Source organism: Piliocolobus tephrosceles, chromosome 4, assembly GCF_002776525.5.
Source record: "Piliocolobus tephrosceles isolate RC106 chromosome 4, ASM277652v3, whole genome shotgun sequence".
Lineage (NCBI taxonomy): Eukaryota > Metazoa > Chordata > Mammalia > Primates > Cercopithecidae > Piliocolobus > Piliocolobus tephrosceles.
The window spans coordinates 36,375,161-36,396,510 of record NC_045437.1 but is presented as its reverse complement, the minus strand read 5'-3'; the positions used below and the strand labels follow the sequence as shown (position 1 = coordinate 36,396,510).

Below are 21,350 nucleotides of genomic sequence, written 5' to 3'. Positions count from 1 at the left end.
GCAGAGGTTGCAGTGAGCTGCCATTGCGCTGGAGCTTGGGTGACAGAGCTAGAGTCCATCTCAACAAAAAACCCAAAAACAACAAAAAAAAAGCTAGGCATGGTGTCATGACACTCTAGTCCCAGCTACTCACGAGGCTGTGGTGGAGGATTGCTTGAGCCCAAGAGACTGAGGTTGCCTTGAGCTGTGATTGCACCACTGCATTCCAGCCTAGGCGACAGAGTGAAACTCCGTCTCAAAAAAAAAAAAAGAGAGAAAAAGAATTTGGCTGGGTGCGGTCCTCATGTCTGTAATCCCAGCCCTTTGGGAGGCTGAGGTGGGCGGATCACGAGGTCAAGAGATTGAGACCATCTTGGCCAACATGGTGAAACCTTGTCTCTACTAAAACTACAAAAATTAGCTGGGTGTAGTAGTGCATGCCTGTAATCCCAGCTACTCGGGAGGCTGAGGCAGGAGAATCCCTTGAACCAGGGAGTCGGAGGTTGCAGTGAGCTGAGATCGCAACACTGCACTCTAGTGTGGCGTCAGAGTGAGACTCTGTCTCAAAAAATAAAAATAAAAAAAGAATGCATTGGGGAAGGAGTGAACAATGATAAAAATGAAACATGATTGGGGGTATTACTGGTTATTAAGTTGGATAATCCGTACATAGGTATTGATTGTATTTTTCTTGTATATATTTTTAAAATTTCCATAATACACTTGAAGATTGTTTTATTTTATTTTATTTTATTTTTTGAGATGGAGTCTCGCTCTGTCGCCCAGGCTGGAGTGCAGTGGCTGAATCTCAGCTCACTGCGAGCTCTGCCTCCCGGGTCTAGGCCATTCTCCTGCCTCAGCCTCCCGAGTAGCTGGGACTACAGGCACCCGCCACCTTGCCCGGCTAGTTTTTTGCATTTTTTAGTAGAGACGGGGTTTCACCATGTTAGCCAGGATGGTCTCGATCTCCTGACCTCGTGATCCGTCCCTCTCAGCCTCCCAAAGTGCTGGGATTACAGGCTTGAGCCACCGCGCCCGGCCTTGAAGATTGTTTTATATGTCAGTTCTCCTTAACATCTTTGTACTCTATAGAACCTGAAAAAGTGCCTGAGATAATTAGGTCATCAGTCAAGTCTAAATAACACCTTGTCTGGGAGCAGGGATAGGCTGAGTAGACCAGCCCACTCCTGTCCTTAGTGATTGAGTCTTAGAGCAAGAGAAAGGTTGCCTGATGCGAACACTTTATAGAGCAGTCTTTGTTTTTTCCCCCCAATAAGATATTGCTTGTGGGGTATTATTTGTATTTGTCTTAGTGGTCTGGGGGAGGAATCTAAAGGGAAAAGTCATGGGTTGTTTTAATCTGTAAATGTTTAGCTGGTAAAGGCAGTATTTTCCCCCAGTCATTTTGTTTGCTCATAGTCATTTTACCTTTGAGCTCCAAAGCAGTTTTATATTTTCCCATTTCAGATTAGCAAAATGAGAGAAAAACACTAAATTATTATTTTTAAATTTTTTTATTTTTAATTTTTGTGGGTACATAGTAGGCATGTGTGTGTATACATATATATGTATTTTTTTTCCCAAGACGGAGTCTTGCTCTGTCACCCAGGCTGGAGTGCAATGGCACAATCTTGGCTCACTGCAGCGTCTGCCCCCTGGGTTCAAGCAGTTCTCCTGCCTTAGCCTCCCGAGTAACTGGGATTACAGGTACCTGCTACTGTGCCTGGCTAATATTTCTGTATTTTTAGTGGAGATGGGGTTTCACCATGTTGGCCAGGCAGGTCTTGAACTCCTGACCTCGTGATCGGCCTGCCTCTGCCTCCCAAAGTGCTGAAACTACAGGCATGAGCCACCACGCCCGGCGGTGTATATATTTATGTGGTGCATGAGATGTTTTGATACAGGCATGCAATGTGAAATAATCACGTAATGGAAAATAGGGTATCCATCCTCTCAAGCATGTATCTTTTGTGTTACAAACAATACAATTACATGCTTTCATTTTATTCATTCATTTATTTATTTATTTATTATGATTTTTGAGATAGTCTTGCCCTGTCAGTCAGGCTGGAATGCAATGGCCCAATCTCGGCTCACTGCAACTTCTGCCTCCCAGGTTGAAGCAATTCTCCTGCCTCAGCCTCCCAAGTAGCTGGGATTACAGGCGCACGCCACCACACTGGCTGATTTTTTGTCTCGTTAGTAGAGACAGAGTTTCGTCTACGGCCATACCACCCTGAACGTGCCCGATCTCGTCTGATCTTGGTGACAGAGTTTCACCATGTTGGCCAGGGTAGTCTTGAACTCCTGACCTCGTGATCCTCCTGCCTCGGCCTCCCAAAGTGCCAGGATTACAGGCTTGAGCCACTGCGCCCAGCCACTTTTATTTTAAAATAACACTGAATTATCAAATTTAAACATTCCTTTGTTATAGAGCAAGTTTTTGTGAGATACGACTTTCCCTTCAGGCCTGAAACCAGTAACTGTTCCTACCTTAACAATGGAGTATTTCAGGCCTGCTTTGTGTCAGGTCAAAACTAGTATATTCTCTCTGTACCTTTGGAACCAGCACATGCAATTTTTTTGTGGCACTCAGTCCTTTTGTATGCCCAGTTGATAAACAGTACTTTATTATAAACGCTTCATTTTCTTTTTGTAGATAATCCCACTGTTTCTGGCATGTCAGATATGGATTATCCTTTACAAGGACCTGGTTTGCTGTCCGTACCCAACCTACCAGAGATCAGTTCCATCCGAAGAGTTCCTCTCCCACCTGAACTTGTTGAGCAGTTTGGACGTATCCTATTACTTTGTATTTATTTTAAAAATGTCAAAATTGGTATTTTTCATTGTTATAATTCTTGTTCTATGTTTAATTAATGTGTTATATATCAATTCATGCAAGGCTTTTATTTAAAATATGTTTAAGTATATGGGTTCTTTGTTGTATTGAAGAGTGGACACGGCCGGGCGCGGTGGCTCAAGCCTGTAATCCCTTTGGGAGGCCGAGACGGGCGGATCACAAGGTCAGGAAATCGAGACCATCCTGGCTAACCCAGTGAAACCCCGTCTCTACTAAAAAATACAAAAAAAAAAAAACTTGGCGGGCGCCTGTAGTCCCAGCTACTCGGGAGGCTGAGGCAGGAGAATGGCGTGAACCTGGGAGGTGGAGCTTGCAGTGAGCCGAGATCACGCCACAGCGCTCCAGCCTGGGTTACAGAGCGAGACTCCGTCTCAAAAGAAAAAAAAAAAAAGGAGTGGATATATAGTGATTTTTTACATAAATATTAAGTCAAAAGCTATTGAAGCAAGTTAAAGAAAAATAAGATTCAACTCTGTCTGCCTTACATCCACACTACCTCAGATATGCAGTGTAATTGCATGATGGGTGTGTTCCCTCCTATCAGCAGAGCTTGGCTCACAATTGACAGTGATATATTCATGTGGAACTATGAGGATGGGTATGTATTTAAGGCTGGTTTGCTTTAAGGGTGATTGGAATTTATATAAACTTTACTGTAGCTAGTGTTCTCATTAGAAGCTGCTTGGTTTATCTTTCATTCATCTAGCCTTTGGGTCAGTGCTTCTCAGTATCAGTCATCTGGGGATGTTCAAATGTGAAGTCAGTTTTAGTAGTCCTGAGTGAGGCTCCAGAGTCTGCATTTGTAACAAACTGCCAGCTGCTGCTGCTGGTGTAGGTGCTATTCTTAAGTAGCAGGAGCCCAGGTCCCAAGCTTTTAGCCTGTAGTAAAAATAGATGTTGGCAATTCGTTGAGAGATGATTGGACATTTTTGAAGACTTCTGTTTTCCTTGCATTTCTATGGAGTAGGCATCTGATATTTACTTGTCATTTTGTGAATTTGACCTGTTTGTAAATTACATGTATAGAAATGATTCTGAGTGAAAGCCTAAGGTACTTTTGCTTAAATATAGCATATTGGTCTGGTGATCTCCCTGTTGACTTTTTAGAAATAGATTTTGTTTTACTTCCAGTTGTCCATTATATTATCCTTAGATGAGGTGTGGGATAAACATAGGAAAGCCCATATAATTAAGGTGTTACTCTTGCTCTTAAGTAATCAATGATCTTTTTAAGAACACGTGTGCATTAAAAAAACACTGTATCGACCAGGCATGGTGACTCATGCCTATAATCCCAGCACTTTGGGAGGCCGAGGCGGGTGGATCACCTGAGGTCAGGGGTCCGAGACCAGCCTGGCCAACATGAGGAAACCCTATCTCTACTAAAAATACAAAAATTAGCTGAGTGTGGTGGCACATGCCTGTAGTCCCAGCCACTAGGGAGGCTGAGGCAGGAGAATTGCTTGAACCGGGGAGACCTCAGAGGTTGCAGTGAGCTGAGATAGTGCCACTGCACTCCACCCTGGGCGACAGAGTGAGACTCCATCTCAAAAACAGCAACAAAACACTGTATTATTGAAACAAAATTGAAGCTAAATGATAGCTTAATACCTATAGCTTAAATGAAATAATTTTTTTCTATTAGAAGTTTCATAGCAATTTTTCTTGTTGAAATGTAATAGTTGTAATAGCAGTGATGTGTGGTTGTGATTACTTTTCATGTACCCTGAAAGTTCCCCACTTTGTTATGTTACCATAACATATTCCCTTTTTTTTTTTTTTTTTTTTGAGACGGAGTCTCGCTCTGTCGCCCAGCCAGGCTGGACTGCAGTGGCGTGATCTCCACTCACTGCAAGCGCCGCCTCCTGGGTTCACACCATTCTCCTGCCTCAGCCTCCCGAGTAGCTGGGACTACAGGCACCCAACACCACACCCGGCTAATTTTTTGTATTTTTAGTAGAGATGGTGTTTCACGGTGTTAGCAAGGATGGTCTCGATCTCCTGACCTCATGATCCACCTGCCTCAGCCTCCCAAAATGCTGGGATTACAGGTATGAGCCACCGCACCCAGCCAACATATTCATTTTTATGCTAAATAATAAAACCTTTTTGTTTAGCTATATATCTTTTCAAGAGAAGTCAATGCAAAAATATTACAGAACAGATAAATGTGAGAATAATTGTTTTCTTTAAAATATGTTTTCGGCTGTGTGTGGTGGCTCACGCCTGTAATCCCAGCACTTCAGGAGGCCAAGGCGGGCGGATCACCTGTGGTCGGGAGTTTGAGACCAGCCTCACCAACATGGAGAAACCCCATCTCTACTAAAAACACAAAATTAGCTGGGCATGGTGGCACATGCCTGTAATCGCAGCTACTTGAGAGGCTGAGGCAGGAGAATCACTTGAACCTGGGAGGCAGAGGTTATGGTGAGCTGAGATTGTGCCATTGCACTCCAGCCTGGGCAGTAAGAGCGAAAACTCCATCTCAAAAGAAAAAAACATGTTTTCACTTTAATGAGATTTTTTACATTTCCATTAATATCCAACATGTTTATTTAACACATACATATTGATCTTATGTATCTGACACTCTTGTTGTGGTAGGAACAGTACTGAATGAGATGAATGTGGTTCCACCCTCATGGAACAAACAGTCCTACCTTACTGTGTGTCTTAGTCTGAGCTGCTAAAACAGAATACCATAGTCTTATGATCAGCAGAAATTTATTTCTCAAGGTTCTGGAAGCTGGAAGTCCAAGATCAAGGTCTGGTGAAAGCCCACTTCCATATTCATAGATGACTATCTTTTCACTCTGTCCTCACATGGCAGAGGGGTAGGGGAGTTCTTTGGGTCCTCTTTTATAAGGGCACTAATCCCATTCATGAGGTATACCCTCATGACCTAATAACCTTTCAAAGGTCCCACCTACAAATACTGTCACATTGAGAGTTAGGATTTAACCTGCATTTTAGGAGGACACAGATATTTGATCCATAGCAGTGTGTGTTCATTTAAAGAAAAATTATTTGAAGAATGAACTTATTTAAAAAAATGAAGGCACAAGTAATAGGTCCACAAATTCAATTTTTTAAAATTTATACTTAAATATTCAATTGGCTTTCTATTATAAATCCTAATTCCATCTGGATGATAAAAATGTAATCTTGGTCATTTCATTGTTCTCTAATCCCCAGCTATCTCAGCATTGGATCATAATTCCAAGAGGCTGTGCCAATTATCAAAGGGCCCTGTGGGATGGCATGATGTAGGAGGATGGGGAATCCTAGTCCACATAAGTTGCCATTTGGCTATTTTGTTCCTGTGTGGATGGTCTTTTCAGGGTGACTGGAAGCTTTCTTGAAAGTCTGGATCATATATTTTTCGTGGTATTTTTTCTGCTTCATGTGAGCTTCTTAGATCTTTAGTTTGATGTCTTCTACTGTTTTTAGAATTTTTTTCAGCTATTATCTTTATTTTTCTCTCTTTCTCTTTTACTTTCTGTTCAGCCGTTGTCTTTTTTTTTTTTCCCAAGATGGAGTCTCGCCCTGTCGCCCGGGCTGGAGTGCAGTGGACTATCTTGGTTCACTGCAACCTTTGCCTCCTGAGTTAAATACTTCTTGCCTCAGCCTCTGGAGTAGCTGGGACTACAGGTGTGGGCCACCACACCTGGCTAATTTTTTATTGTTATTAGAGATGGTGTTTCACTATATTGACCAGGGCTGGTCTTGAACTCCTGACCTCCAGTGATTTGCCCTCTTTAGCCTCCCAAAGTGCTGGGATTATAGGCATGAGCCACTGCACCTGGCCCAGCCATTATCTTGAAATATTCTGATACATTCTTTTCTGAGATTTCAGCTATACTTTTGTTACATACCTCATTTTGGATGCTCCATTCTGTTTTTTGTTTTTCCACTTTCTGTCTCTGTCTCCCTTTTTTTTTTTTTTTGTGGACGGAGTCTTAAGGTGCTGGGATTACAGGTGTGAGCCACTGTGGCCGGACCCCTTTTTTTTTTCCTCTTTGGAGACAGGATCTCCGTTGCCAAGGCTGGAGTGCAGTGGCATGATCTCGGCTCACTGCGCTTCAACCTCCTGGGTTCAAGTGATTCTTCTGCCTCACCCTACCAAGTAGCTGGGATTATAGGCGTGCACCACCACACCTGGCTAATTTTTGTATTTTTAGTAGAGACAGAGTTTCACCGGGTTGGCCAGGCTGGTCTTGAATTTCTGACCTCAGGTGATCTGCCCACCTCAGCCTCCCAAAGTGCTGGGATTACAAGCGTGAGCCACCGCTCCCGGTCTTCATTGGCTTTTTTTGGAGACTGAATCTCACTCTGTTGCCCAGGCTGGAGTGTAGAGGCAAGATCTCGGCTGACTGCAGCCTCCACCTCTCTGGTTCAAGCGACTCCCCTGCCTCAGCCTCCTGAATAGTTGGGAATACAAGTGTGCGCCACCATGGCCGGCTAATTTTTTTTGTATTTTAGTAGAGATGGGGTTTCACCATGTTGGCCAGGATGGTCTCGATTTCCTGACCTCGTGATCCGCCCACCTCAGCCTCCCAAAATGCTGGGATTACAGGCATGAGCCACCGCACCCGGCCTCACTGACTTCCTGTAATTTATCTCTCTGTGGAAGTTCTTTTTTTTTTTTCACTACCACCAACAGCACTGTGCAGTTTTATTAACCATTCAAGTCCAGTAGCATCTGGTAAGATTGGGACAGAATTGGGATTGAAAAGTGAACAGATATTCAGCATCTAACAGTTCAAAAGAAGCCAGTACATACTCTTCACAAATATGTTTTCACAGAGCCAATACAGTACTAGCCATTAACCCAGTACACCAAGTGTACTGAAGTAGAAAAGATGCAACCAGAAAAATTGCTACATTAGAAAGACCAACACTTTAGAAAAAGAGTGAAACACTTTTGGTTTCTCCCCTTTAGCCCCTAAAACAACATCTTACAGTCTGAATCTACCTATACAGTCCTACATTAGCTTCTAAAATATTTGTCAGGAGGGAAAAAATAAAATGACACTGGCCAGTGCAGTCTTTGGATATTTAGGAAAGAGATAGGGAGAAGGTCAGTTCTCAGATCAAATTAGTCAGCTTCAGTCTCGTCAACAGGGTCTTTGGATTCTTTGTTCTTCCGCGCTTCTTCAGTGTGCTTATCCTTCTCTCACAAAAGCTCCAGTTTGGCAGCCATTTGTGGCTCTCGGTTCTCTTTGTTAGCTTCCATTTTGTGGGTCAGTTTCTCTTTGGCCATTTTACTGACGTTGTTGTTCTCTTATATTGCCTTCTGAAGCACTTCTTTCTCGTGCTCTCGTTTCTCAGCCAGCTACTTTAAGACCTCAACTTCATGGGACTTGCATCTTTCTTCTGCAGCTTCTAATTTCTTCTGAATTTCCTCCAGAGAAAGATCCTCCTTCCTTGGAGGGGAAAGGGGGAATTCTGGAACAGATTCTTTTGACCGAGGGCTGAGAATCAGCCCAAAAGCCTGGCCTGAGGCACCCTTCTCCAGTTCTTTCACCTGGATATCAGAAGACGCCATGGTGAATAGAAGACAAGCTAGACAGGCAGTGTATTCTGCACAATCAACTGGGATAAGGAAAGCCCTGCTCGGTCCGAGCCGCCTGACCACACTCTCGAAATTCTTTACCTTTTTTTTTTTTTTTTTTGTCTTTTTTATTTCTCCCTCTTTTTTTTTGAGGCAGAGCCTTGCTGTGTTGCCCAGGCTTAAGTGCAGTGGTGTCATCTCGGCTCACTGCAACCTCCGCCTCCCAGGTTCAAGTGATTCTCATGCCTCAGCCTCCCGAGTAGCTGGGATTACAGGCCTGTGCCACCATGCCTGGCTAATTTTTTCTATTTTTAGTAGAGACAAGATAGCCTGTTGGCCAGGCTGGTCTTGAACTCATGGCCTCAAGTGATCTACCTGTCTCAACCTCCCAACTTTACCTATTTGTACATATATCAATTAGATGATTTTTCCTATATAAAGCCTGTATGTATAGTTCATAGTAACTTTACATTTCTTGTCTGATACTTTGGATTCATAGCTGAGTCTGGTTCTATTGATTACTTTGTTTCTTGACACTGGGGTTTTTTTTCTTGCTATTTTGTGTCTCATAATTTCTTATTGAAAGCTAGAAATCATGTGTAAGACAGTAGATACTGTAAGTAAGTAGCAAGTGGTATTCTTAGAAATGCGCATATCTTTTCCTTGGCTCAGGTATCTTTATTGTATGGGGAATTGCCTTTTTCTAGGTCAGGACTTGAGCTGAATTTGGGTTTTGCTGTTGTCCTTAGGGTGCAAGTTGGTTTACTGGAGATTTTTTCTCAGTGTTCCTCTTACATCCTCAGTCCTAGGCTTTTGCTATGATTCCATCCTTCTAAGATGGCCCTCTTCTTACTCTTGCCCCTGCCCCAGCAGTAGATTGCTATTCCTTGATGTTTGCAGTCCTGTTGCGGGGATGTTTGGAATGGGAAGCAGCATTTTCTTTTTTTTTTATTTCCCTATTTTCTTGGTTCATGCTTAGCCATAAGCAGGTCTGGGTCCCTGGGTCTTGGAACTGAAACAGTTTTGTTGGCTCGTTTATTTTTTCATTATGTACATAATGAAAAATATTTATATATATTCAATATATATAAAATGAAAAAATTATATATATAAAAAAATATAAATTTTTCATAGAGACTAAGTCTCACTACATTTCCCAAGGTCTTGAACTCCTGGGCTCCTGCCTCACCCTCCCAAAGTGCTCAGATTACAGGCATGAGCCACCTCTCCCAGTTTTTTTTTTTTTTTTTTTTGAGACGAAGTCTCACTCTCTAGCCAGCCTGGAGTGCAGTGGCGTGATCTTGGCTCACTGCAATCTGCTTCCCAGGTTCCAGCAATTCTCCCGCCTCAGCCTCCCAAGTAGCTGGGACCACAGGCGTGCGCCACCATGCCTGGCTAATTTTTTGTGTATATACATATATATATATATATATATTTTTTTTTTTTTTTTTTTGAGACGGAGTCTCACTCTGTCACCCAGGCTGGAGTGCAGTGGCCGGATCTTGGCTCACTGCAAGCTCCGCCTCCCGGGTTTACGCCATTCTCCTGCCTCAGCCTCCCCAGTAGTTGGGACTACAGGCGCCCGCCACCTTGCCCAGCTAGTTTTTTTGTATTTTTTAGTAGAGATGGGGTTTCACTGGGTTAGCCAGGATGGTCTCGATCTCCTGACCTCGTGATCCGCCCGTCTCAGCCTCCCAGAGATTTTTTTGTATTTTAGTAAAAACGGGGTTTCACCATGTTGGCCAGGATGGTCTCGATCTCCTGACCTTGTGATATGCCCACCCTGGCTTCCCAAAGTGCTGGGATTACAGGTGTGAGCCACAATGCCTGGCTAGTTTTTTCATTATATTCTATGTCTAAATTTATTTCACTAATAAAGAGAATTCAGGAGTTCAACACCAGCCTGGGCAATATGGCCAAACCTTGTCTACAGAAAATACAAAATTAGCCAGGTGTGAAGTGGAGACTGCAGTGAGCCAAGATGGTGCCACTTCACTTTAGCCTCGGTAACAGAGCTGGACCTTCTATCAAAAATAATAGTAATAATAATATTAAAGAGCACTGTAAGATAACACTTTGTTTTCTGTTTTTGTTTTCTTTTCTTTTTTGAGACAGGCTCTCACTTTGTCACCCAGGCTGGAGTGCAGTGGCATGATCACTACTCACTGCAGCTTCAACTTCACAGGCCTATGAGATCCTCCCACCTCAGTGGCCTCACACTGCCATGCCTGGCTAATTTTTTGTTTCTTTTTTGTAGAGCCAGAGTCTCACTGTGTTGTCCAGGCTGGTTTTGAACTTCTGGGCTCAGGCAATCCTCCTGCCTCAGATTCCCAAAGTACTGGGATTAAAGACGTGAGCCACCACATCTGGTCTGTTTGCTTTATATGTGTAACATGTTTTTCTTCATTTGTTCACAGAGGAGACCTTGCCTATTTTGATGGACTTAGTGAGACTATTCTTGCTGTGGGGCTTGTGAAACCAAAAGCTGGTAAGAAATAAAGCTATAAGGAAGAGATTATGTTTGTATACGTAAACTCCAAATGGTATAGATCTGAACAACAACACACTTTTTTTTTTTTTTTTTTTTGAGATGGAATCTCGCTCCATCAAGTAGGCTGGAGTGCAGTGGTTCAATCTTGGCTCACTGCAACCTCCACCTCCCGAGTTCAAGCAGTTCTACTGCCTCAGCCTCCCGAGTGCATTTGCTTGTTTGTTTTGAAACAGAGTCTCACTCTGTCACCCAGGCTAGAGTACAGGGGAGCCACCTCAGTGCTCACTGCAACCTCTGCTTCCTGGGTTTAAGTGATTCTCCTGCCTCAGGCTCCTGAGTACCTGGAATTACAGGCATGCGCCACCATTCCCGGCTCATTTTTGTATTTTTAGTAGCATGTGGTTTGGCCATGTTGGCCAGGCTGGTCTGAAACACCTGGCCTCAAGCGATCCACCCACCTTGGCCTCTCAAAGTCCTGGGATTACAGGTGTGAGCCACTGTGCAGCCAAATGTATCTTTTTATAGGAGGAAATAATAGACAAAAATCACTTTTTTCAAGGCCTAAGTAAAATTTTTTAAGATTATGTCCATTTTGCAATTATAGATATTCAGTGAAGTAAAAACAGACTGTTTTTTTTTTTTTTTTTTTGAGATGGAGTCTCACTCTGTTGCCCAGCCTGGAGTGCAACGGCACCATCTTGGCTCACTGCAACCCCAGCCTCCTGAGTTCAAGCGATTCTTCTGCCTCAGCCTCCCGAGTAGCTGAGATTACAGGCGCCCACCTGCACGCCTGGCTAATTTTTGTATTTTTAGTAGAGACAGGGTTTCACCATGTTGGTCAGGCTGGTCTTGAACTCCTGACCTCAAGTGATCTGCCCATCTCTGCCTCTCAAAGTGCTAAGATTACAGGCGTGAGCCCCCGTGCCCTACCCAAACTGACATTTTATGCACTATTTATTTACTTGCATTGAAAATATATTTTCAGGCCAGGTGTGGTGGCTCACACCTGTAATCCCAGCACTTTGTGAGGCTGAGGCGAGCAGATCACTTGAGTCCGAGACTTCAAGACCAGCCTGGGCAACATGGTGATACCCTGTCTCTACAAAAAACAGAAACATTAGCCAGGCATGGTGGTGCATGCCTATAGTCCCACCTAGTCATGAGGTTGAAGCGGGAGGATCACTTGAGCGTAGGAGGACAAGGCTGCAGTAAGCCTTGATTGTGCCACTGCACTCCAGCCTGGGCAGTAGAGCAAGACCCTGTCTCAAAAAAAAAAGGAAAAAAAGAGGCCTGGCACGGTCGTTCACTCCTGTAATCCCAGCACTTTGGGAGGCTGAGGGGGGCGGATTGCCTGATATCGGGAGTTAAAGACAAGCCTGACCACATGGTGAAACCCTGTCTCTACTAAAAATACAAAATAAGCCAGGCGTGGTACCACATGCCTATAATCCCAGCTACTCAGGAGGCTGAGGCAGGACAGTCGTTTGAACCCGTGACGCGGAGGTTGCAGTGAGCCGAGATTGAGCCACTGCACTCCAGTCTGGGCAACAAGAGTGAAACTCTGTCTCAAAAAAAAAAAAAAAAGGCAAAGCAAATGTATTTCCTTTACATAGAATCTAAAAGAGATGCATAAATGTGTAAATATTGCTCTATACTATTATCAAGGTTGTAATCTTTTCTTTTGTAGATAACTATAGGTCTAAGTTTTATTTTCTAAAATTTTCTAGGTTTTATTTACATTTCAAAATGAAATCTATAATATATATTTTAATCATGGTAAAGTACACATAATACAAACTTTGCCATCTTAACTGTTTTTAAGCCAACACTTCAGTGATATTAAGTCCATTCACGTTATTGTGTGACCTTTACCACCATCTGTATCTAGAACTCTATGCATCTTATAAAATGGAAACTGTGCCTATTAACTAAAAACTCCTGTTCCTCCTTCCCTCAGCGGTTGGTAGTAACTGTTCCACTTTTCGTCTGTAAGAATTTGACTTTTCTAGGTTTCCTGATATAAATGGAATCATATGGTACTATATTTGTCATTTTGTGACTGGCCTATTTGATTTAACCTATGTCCTCGAGGTTCATCTGTGTTACAGCATGCATCAGAACTTTCTTCCTTTTTTTTTTTTTTTTTTTTTTTTTTTTTTGAGCTGAACTCTCACTCTGTTGCCTAGGCTGGGTTGCAGTGGCATGATCTCGGCTCACTGTAGCCCCTGCCTCCCGAGTTCAAGCAATTCTCCTGCCTCAGCCTCTCAAGTAGCTGGGACTACAGGCACGTGCCACCACAGTCGGCTCATTTTTTGTTTTTAGTAGAGATGGGATTTCACCATGTTGGCCAGGCTTGTCTCAAACTCCGGACCTCAGATGATCCGTCTGCCTCAGCCTCCCAAACTGCTGGGATTACAGGCATGAGCCACCGTGCCCGGCCAACTTTCTTACTTTTTAAAGTCCAGTAGTATTCCATTGTGTGTGTGTGTGTGTGTGTGTGTGTGTGTGTCATTTTTTAAAATCCATCTATCGATGGACACTTGGATTTTGTTTTCACCTTTTAGTTATTGTGAAAAATGCTGCTATGAACACGGATATACAAATATACATCTTTATATTTTAATACATTTAAACTATTTTGTAATATAACACTTTTTAAACAGCATTAAATACTGAAGTGATTGTTTTCTAAGGTGGTTCTTTTCCACTGCTGTTTACTTTTTCTCCTCTTCATTACCTTGATGACATTCAAAATTTACTTATTTAAATGATCATGCATAGTAATATTTAATTAGTAGCTCATTTTAATGGTAATAAAAGCTTACTCTGTTAGTGCTTAAATGCTGAAAGTTTTCCTGTCCTTTGTCTACTTTATCTTAGGCATCTTTCAACCTCATGTACGACACCTCCTGGTTTTGGCGACCCCTGTAGACATAGTAATTCTTGGACTCAGCTATGCTAATTTGCAAACAGGTATGGCAACCCACATGTTATGTTTTTTAAAATAATAATATTTTGGCCAATTGATATTATAATTAAAAGCTAATCTGGGTGAAATGTTGAATTCCATTGACTCAAATTAATGATTATTACTGCCAAATCCTCAGGCTCTTTTCTACAAGTTAACGTTGGGTTAGTTTTTTTTTGTTTTGTTTTGTTTTGTTTTTTGAGATGGATTTTCGCTCTTGTTGCCCAGGCTGCAGTGCAATGGCGTGATCTCAGCTCACCACATCCTCTGCCTCCCGGATTCAAGTGATTCTCCTGCCTCAGTCTTCTGAGTTGCTGGGGTTACAGGCATGCACCACCACACCCAGCTAATTTGTTTGTTTTCGATACGGAGTCTCACACTGTCACCTGGGCTAGAGTGTAGTGGTGCAATCTTGGCTCAGTGCAACCTCCGCCTCCCAGATTCAAGCGATTCTCCTGCCTCAGCCTCCCAAGTAGCTGGGATTACAGGCGCCCGCTACCACACCCAGCTAATTTTTTTGTATTTTTAGTAGAGACAGGGTTTTACTGTGTTGGCCAGGCTGTTCTCAAACTCCTGACCTCGTGATCTGCCCACTTTGGCCTCCCAATGTGCTGGGATTACAGGCGTGAGCCACTGCACCCAACCTAATTTTCTATTTTTAGTAGAGACGGGTGTCTTCATGTTGGTCAGGCTGGTCTCAAACTGCCGACCTCAGGTGATCCACCCATCTCGGCCTCCCAGAGTGCTGGGATTACAGGCATGAGCCACGGCACCGGCTGGGTTAGTTTCTTGTTTATTGTTTTACTATATAATAAACACACACACACACACACACAGAAGGTTCTGTTTCACTTGAATTATCAAATTGTATCAGACTTCTTTTAGTAATTTTAAAATGTATATTATAGAAGCTGTTGACTGTGTTGTCAATAAGAATTGAGTAAACATATCGATTCTGACAATAATGCAAAGATGTTTAAAAACTGTAGAGTAGCTAATAAACTGATTTATGTATTCTTTCTTAAAATAAATAGGTTCTGGAGTTCTTAATGATAGTATGTCTGGTGGAATGCAGTTGCTTCCAGATCCTTTATATTCTCTTCCTACTGACAATACTTACCTTTTAACAATAACTTCCACTGATAATGGCAGAATTTTCTTGGCTGGAAAGGATGGCTGTTTATATGAAGTAGCCTACCAGGTAAGTCTGATATTTGTAAACTTTTTTTTTTTTCTCTCTCTCTTGATGGAGTAGAGAAAAGTAAGCTTTTATTTTGTTTTCTAGTTATGTAAGGACATTAATATATTTTTATGGCAAATATTCAAGCATACAGTTGAAGCTATAGTCCCCATGACTACACCAACCATGCCTACAAAACTCAGTCCTCTCCTTAGAGGTAAAAGTCATTATTAATTCTATGTATGTCCTTGTGGAACATAAAGCAGACATCACTGTATGTGTCTCTATAGATATCTATGCATATGTGTTTGTGACTGTATACACATACACAAATACATAATGTACTTTTGCAAATGTATGTTTTCACTTGGATTATTGATTTAATTCATAATTGCTTTCTTTTTCTTTTCTTTTTTTTTTTTTTTAATGTGACGGAGTCTACTCTGTCACCCGGGTCTATCACCCAGACTGGAGTGCAGTGGCTCAATCTTGGCTTACTGCAACCTCCATCCCGTGGGTTCAAGCAGTTCTCCTGCCTCAGCCTCCTGATAGCTGGGATTACAGGCGTGCACCACGACCACATCCAGCTAATTTTTGTGTTGTTAGTAAAGGCAGGGTTTCATCATATTGGCTAGACTGGTCTTGAACTCCTGACCCCAGATGATCCGTGTGCCTTGGCCTCCCAAAGTGCTAGGATTTATAGGTGTGAGCCACGGTGCGCAGCCCGTAAGTGGCTTTTCATTTAACAGTATGTCTTGAAATTCTTTCCTTGTCAGTATTTGGTTGATATTTTAAATTATGGACTAAACTCTGTAGTTAATTTTGAATAATGTGTCTCGTTTTGTTGATTATAACTGGTATTAGTGATTATAACTGGTATTTCATGAAGATTTGAAGGTTTTTATAAATATGGATATACAGTAGTTATTGTAAGGGAGTTACATACTTTTATAAGTCTTCTTTCTATTTTTTTCTTTAAGGCTGAAGCAGGGTGGTTTAGCCAAAGATGTAGGAAAATAAACCACTCAAAGAGCCCACTTTCTTTCCTTGTTCCTTCTTTGCTACAATTCACATTCTCAGAAGATGGTAAGTAGAAAACAATAAATTTGGCAAGTAAAACTAAGTTCTAACATATTGTTCCCTCAACATTTTCTTCAGAAATTATCATTCTTAATTGAAACAATTTGTTATGTTAAGTAGCATTTGGTATATATTCATAAGGTCTTTTAAAGGATAAGAAGAGATTATAAGAGAGAAAGTGTGGATTTTATTCTCAAGTTTACTTATTTCCTACAAATGTAGCATCAAAGAACTTATATCTAAAACAGCTGTACATACTTAAACCAAAATATCTGTGTGTGTGTGACAGATATTTTGGTTTAATATCTGTCAGATATTAAACAGACATTTTAATGAGAGAGGCAGACATTCAGACAGCTAATACATTGCTTGGTCTAGAAGAAATTTCCAATATAATATATCTCAACTTTTAATGAACTGAGAGATTCAAACAGGTGAAATAATTTTTAAAATGCTTTGGCAACATAAGATGAGTATACCCAAATATTAATATGACTAAATTTTTAAGTTATTTTCTTTCACACAATCAATTAGGCCAAACTGGAAGTTTCTTAACATAAAGGACCAGGTATAATTATTCTACGTATTTCTAGCATGTAGTAAACATTCAATAAATATTATTGAATGAAGAAATAACTTAGAACTTGTTTTCAGTTTGGCTGAAAATTCATTTAGAGGACAAAATAACTTACTTTCTATGCTTGTAACCCAGTCACAGTATTTAGCATCTGTTTTTTTCATGTATTGTCTGACCAAAATGCTTTTTGGACTGGATCTTGTGCAAACATCCTTGGATTTAACTTCAAAGCAAGGGAGTAGAAAGCCCCTGAATACAAAGTTCTGATTCAACAGTTTGTTGTAAGTAGCTAATGTATTTGCTTTGTTAATCCTTGGCTTTGCTTTTTTCTCTTTTTTTTTTTTGTCTTACTTTTAGATCCTATTCTTCAAATTGCAATTGATAATTCTAGAAATATTTTATATACACGATCTGAGAAAGGAGTAATACAGGTTAGTATTAATATTATACCATTAAGAGTAATATAAATCCTTATTTTTAAGACCGACAGTTCCTGCATCTTAAACTTTTCCTATGAACTGTATAATTTAAAAAAAAGCCTCCCAGGCGTGGTGGCTCACGCCTGTAATCCCAGCACTTTGGGAGGCCAAGGTGGGCGGATCACCTGAGGTCAGGAGTTTGAGACCAGTCTGGCCAGCATGATGAAACCCCACCTCTACCAACAATACAAAAATGAACTGGGTGTGGTGGCATGCCCCTTTAATCCCAGCTACTTGGGAGGCTGAGACAGGAGAATTGCTTGAACCTGGGAGGTGGAGGTTGCAGTAAGCTGAGATCGCGCCTTTGCACTCCAGCCTGGGCAACAGAGCAAGACTTCATCTCAAAAAAAAGAAAAAGCCCAATGCACTTCTCAGAAGGGGCCCCTTGCTATGAAATTTAAAATCTGAATGTTTTCATGTTGGTTTTAAATACCAATATTAAAGGATCCCTTAAAAGGAAAAGTTTATTAATATGTGTATAGTATATAATCATGTTTAAGTGAGAATGATTTGTATTCACAGGTGTATGATTTGGGACAAGACGGACAAGGAATGAGCAGAGTTGCCTCCGTGTCACAGAATGCCATTGTCTCTGCTGCTGGTAACATTGCTAGGTAACATGTAATTTATTATTAAGCATTAAGCAGGCATAATTATACTATTTGTGTGTAGCATTCTAAAAGTATACTATTCCTCAACCAAAATGTCTGAAGAGATGGCACTCTATGTTATGTTTTGAATGAAACTGTTAGAGACTCTTTTGTTTTTTTTATTTATTTTTATTTATTTATTTTTTTGAGACAGGATCTCACTCTGTCACCCAGGCTGGAGTGCAGTGGCACAATCTTGGCTCACTGCAACCTCCACCTCGTGGGTTCAACTGATTCTCCTGCCACAGCCTCCCTAGTAGCTGGGATTACAGGTCCTTGCCACCACGCTTGGCTAATTTTTATATATATATATTTTTTGAGACAGAGTTTCGCTCTTGTTGCCCAGGCTGGAGTGCAGTGGCGCTATCTCGGCTCACTGCAACTTCTGCCTTGTGCGTTCAAGCGATTCTTCAGCCTCAGCCTCCCGAGTAGCTGGGATTACAGACATGCACCACCACGCCCAGCTAATTTTGTATTTTTAGTAGAAGCAGGGTTTCACCATGTTGGCCAGGCTGGTCTCGATCTCCTGACCTCGTGATCTACCCACCTAGCCCTCCCAAAGTGCTGAGATTACAGGCTTGAGCCACCACGCCCAGCCTAATTTTTGTGTTTTTAGTAGAGACTGGGTTTCGCCATGTTGGCCAGGCTGGTCTCTAACTCCTGACCTCAGGTAATCCACCCACCACGCCTCCCAAAGTGTAGAGATTACAGGCACGAGCTTTTTTTGTTTTTGAGATGAGTTTCGCTCTTGTTGCCCAGGCTAGAGTGCAATGGTGCAATCTTGACTCGCTGCAACCTCTGCCTACTGAGTAGCGGCTAATTTTGTATTTTTAGTGGAGACGGGGTTTCTCCATGTTGGTCAGGCTGGTCTCAAACTCCCGACCTCAGGTGATCCACCTGCCTCGGCCTCCCAAAGTGCTGGGATTACAGGCATGAGCCACCGCGCCCCACCTGCAAACACTATTTTTATAACGAAGGCCTCAAATTTTCAACTTTTGTTGTCATTGTGCCTAGGTTATTGCTACAATCGAAGTGAAATAAATCAACTTTTTGTTTTTTTCAGGCAGGGTTTCACTCTGTTGTCCCGACTGGAGTGCAGTGATGCAATCGTAGTCTGCTATAGCCTCAGTTTCCTGGGCTGACGTGATCCTCATGCCTAAGCTTCCTAAGTAGCTATGACTATAGGCGTGCACCACCATGCCCACCTAATTTTATTTTTAGTAGACCTGGGGTCTTGCTACCTTGCTCAGGCTAACTTTTTGTTTTGTTTTATTGTTCAGTGACAAGAAAAAAATTCTGAAGGCAGACAATTGAAAACACATAATTTTCTGTTTTTCCCTCTAACTTTTCTCTGGAATGTTTTTCAAATCCACACACACACAAAAAAAAATTAAAAGAACAATGTGGCAAAACAAATACCCTTTTTTTTTTTTTTTTGAGACGGAATCTCGCTCTGTCACGTCACCCAGGTTGCAGTGCATTGGTTCAGTCTCAGCTCACTGCAACCTCTGCCTGCTAGGTTCAAGCAGTGCTCCTGCCTCACCCTCCCAAGCAGCTGGGACTGTAGGCACACACCACCATGCCTGGCTAATTTTTTGTATTTTCAGTAGAGACAGGGTTTCACCATGCTAGCCATGCTGGTCTCAAACTCCTGACCTCGCGATCCCCTACCTCGGCCTCCCAAAGTGTTGTGATTACAGGCGTGAGACACTGCACCCAGCAAAACTAATACACTCTTTATCTCAATTGTTAACATTTTGCCTCTTTGTTGCCTTTTTTTTTTTTTTTTTGAGAAACAGAAGAGTCTTGCTCTGTCGCCCAGGCTGGAGTGCAGTGGTGCATGGCGTGATCTCAGCTCACTGCAAGCTCCACCCCTCCAGTTCACACCATTCTCCTGCCTCAGCCTCCCGAGTAGCTGGGACTACAGGTGCCCGCCACCACACCCAGCTAGTTTTTTGTATTTTTAGTAGAGACGGGGTTTCACTGTATTAGCCAGGATGGTCTCGATCTCCTGACCTCGTGGTCCACCCGCCTCAGCCTCCCAAAGTGCTGGGATTACAGCCACCGCGCCAGGCCCGGCCTGTCTGTCTTATGAGCCATTTGAAAGTATGTTGTAGACATTGTAACTCTTTTTTTTTTTGAAATGGAGTCTCACTCTGATACCCAGGCTGGATTGCAGTGGTGTGATCTTGGCTTACTGCAGCCTCCTCCTCCTCCCCCCAGGCTCACGCCATCCTCACGTCTCAGCCTCTTAAGTAGCTGAGACCACATACGTGCGCCACCACACCTGACTAATTTTTTGTATTTTTGGTACAGATGGGGTTTCACCATTGTTGCCCAGGCTGGTCTTGAATCCCTGAGATCAAGCAATCCGCGAGTCTCAGCCTCTCAAAGTGCTGGGATTACAGGCATGAGCCTCTGACATGCCTTTAGTCTCTTACATAACAACGGTATACTTAGTCCATATTAAAATTGCCCAGTAGTTCCCAAAATCTTTTTTTCCTTTTTTTTTTTTTTCTTTAAACTCTGCTGCCCGGGATTGAGTACAGTAGTGCAGTCATGGCTAACTACAGCCTTGACCTCCCTAGGCTCAGGTGATCCTCCAACTTTAGCCTCCCAAGTAGCTGGGACCACAGGCACGCATACTTCCACCTGGCTAATTTTTGTATTTTTTGTAGAGAGGAGATCTCACCATGTTGCCCTGGCTGGTCTCGAACTCCTGGGCCCAAGCAACGTGCCTGCCTCAGCCTCTCACAGTGCTGGGATTACAGGTGTGAGCCACCATGCCCCCAAAATCTTTTTTTTTTTTTTTGAGGTGGAGTCTTGCTCTGCCACCCAGGCTGGAATGTCATGGCACGATGTCAGCTCACTGCAGCCTCCACCTCCTGGGTTCAAGCAGTTCTCCTGCCTTGGCCTCCTGAGTACCTGGGACTACAGGCACGAGCCACCACACCTGGGTAATTTTTGTATTTTTAGTAGAGATGGGGTTTCATCATGTTGGCCAGACTGGTCTTGAACTCCTGACCTGAAATGATCCACCCACTTCAGCCTCCCAAAGCGACAATCCGTGGCTCACGGATTACAGGTGTGAGCCACCATGCGTGGCTTCAAAATCTTTTATAGTTGTTTTTCTTTCCATTTTTCTCAAATTACAATCAGAATGTATGAATTGGATTGGTTGGATTGGGCTCTTTTTTTTTTATTTTTATTTTTTTGAGACGGGGTCTCGCTCTGTCGCCCAGGCTGGAGTGCAGTGGCCAGATCTCAGCTCACTGCAAGCTCCGCCTCCCGGGTTTATGCCATTCTCCTGCCTCAGCCTCCCGAGTAGCTGGGACTACAGGCGCCCGCCACCTCGCCCGGCTAGTTTTTTGTATTTTTTAGTAGAGACGGGGTTTCACCGTATTAGCCAGGATGGTCTCGATCTCCTGACCTCGTGATCCGCCCGTCTCGGCCTCCCAAAGTGCTGGGATTACAGTCTTGAGCCTCCGTGCCCGGCTTTTTTTTTTTCTTTCTTGAGATAGAGTCTGGG

The 21,350-nt window shown here is 42.6% G+C and overlaps 1 protein-coding gene and 1 pseudogene across 1 annotated transcript in view; one reads left to right on the top strand and one right to left on the bottom strand.

The window, feature by feature from the left end:
- NUP155 (nucleoporin 155) overlaps nt 1-21,350 on the top strand; it is an 82,026-nt gene that overhangs the window by 4,171 nt on the left and 56,505 nt on the right. Inside the window, exons 2-9 of the mRNA XM_023216492.2 lie at nt 2,639-2,776; nt 3,344-3,440; nt 10,814-10,884; nt 13,768-13,860; nt 14,890-15,056; nt 16,016-16,121; nt 17,050-17,123; nt 17,694-17,785. Coding sequence (XP_023072260.2) covers nt 2,639-2,776; nt 3,344-3,440; nt 10,814-10,884; nt 13,768-13,860; nt 14,890-15,056; nt 16,016-16,121; nt 17,050-17,123; nt 17,694-17,785 — 838 coding nt within the window. The remainder of the gene's footprint in view (nt 1-2,638; nt 2,777-3,343; nt 3,441-10,813; nt 10,885-13,767; nt 13,861-14,889; nt 15,057-16,015; nt 16,122-17,049; nt 17,124-17,693; nt 17,786-21,350) is intronic.
- LOC111545510 lies at nt 7,941-8,390 on the bottom strand (annotated as a pseudogene).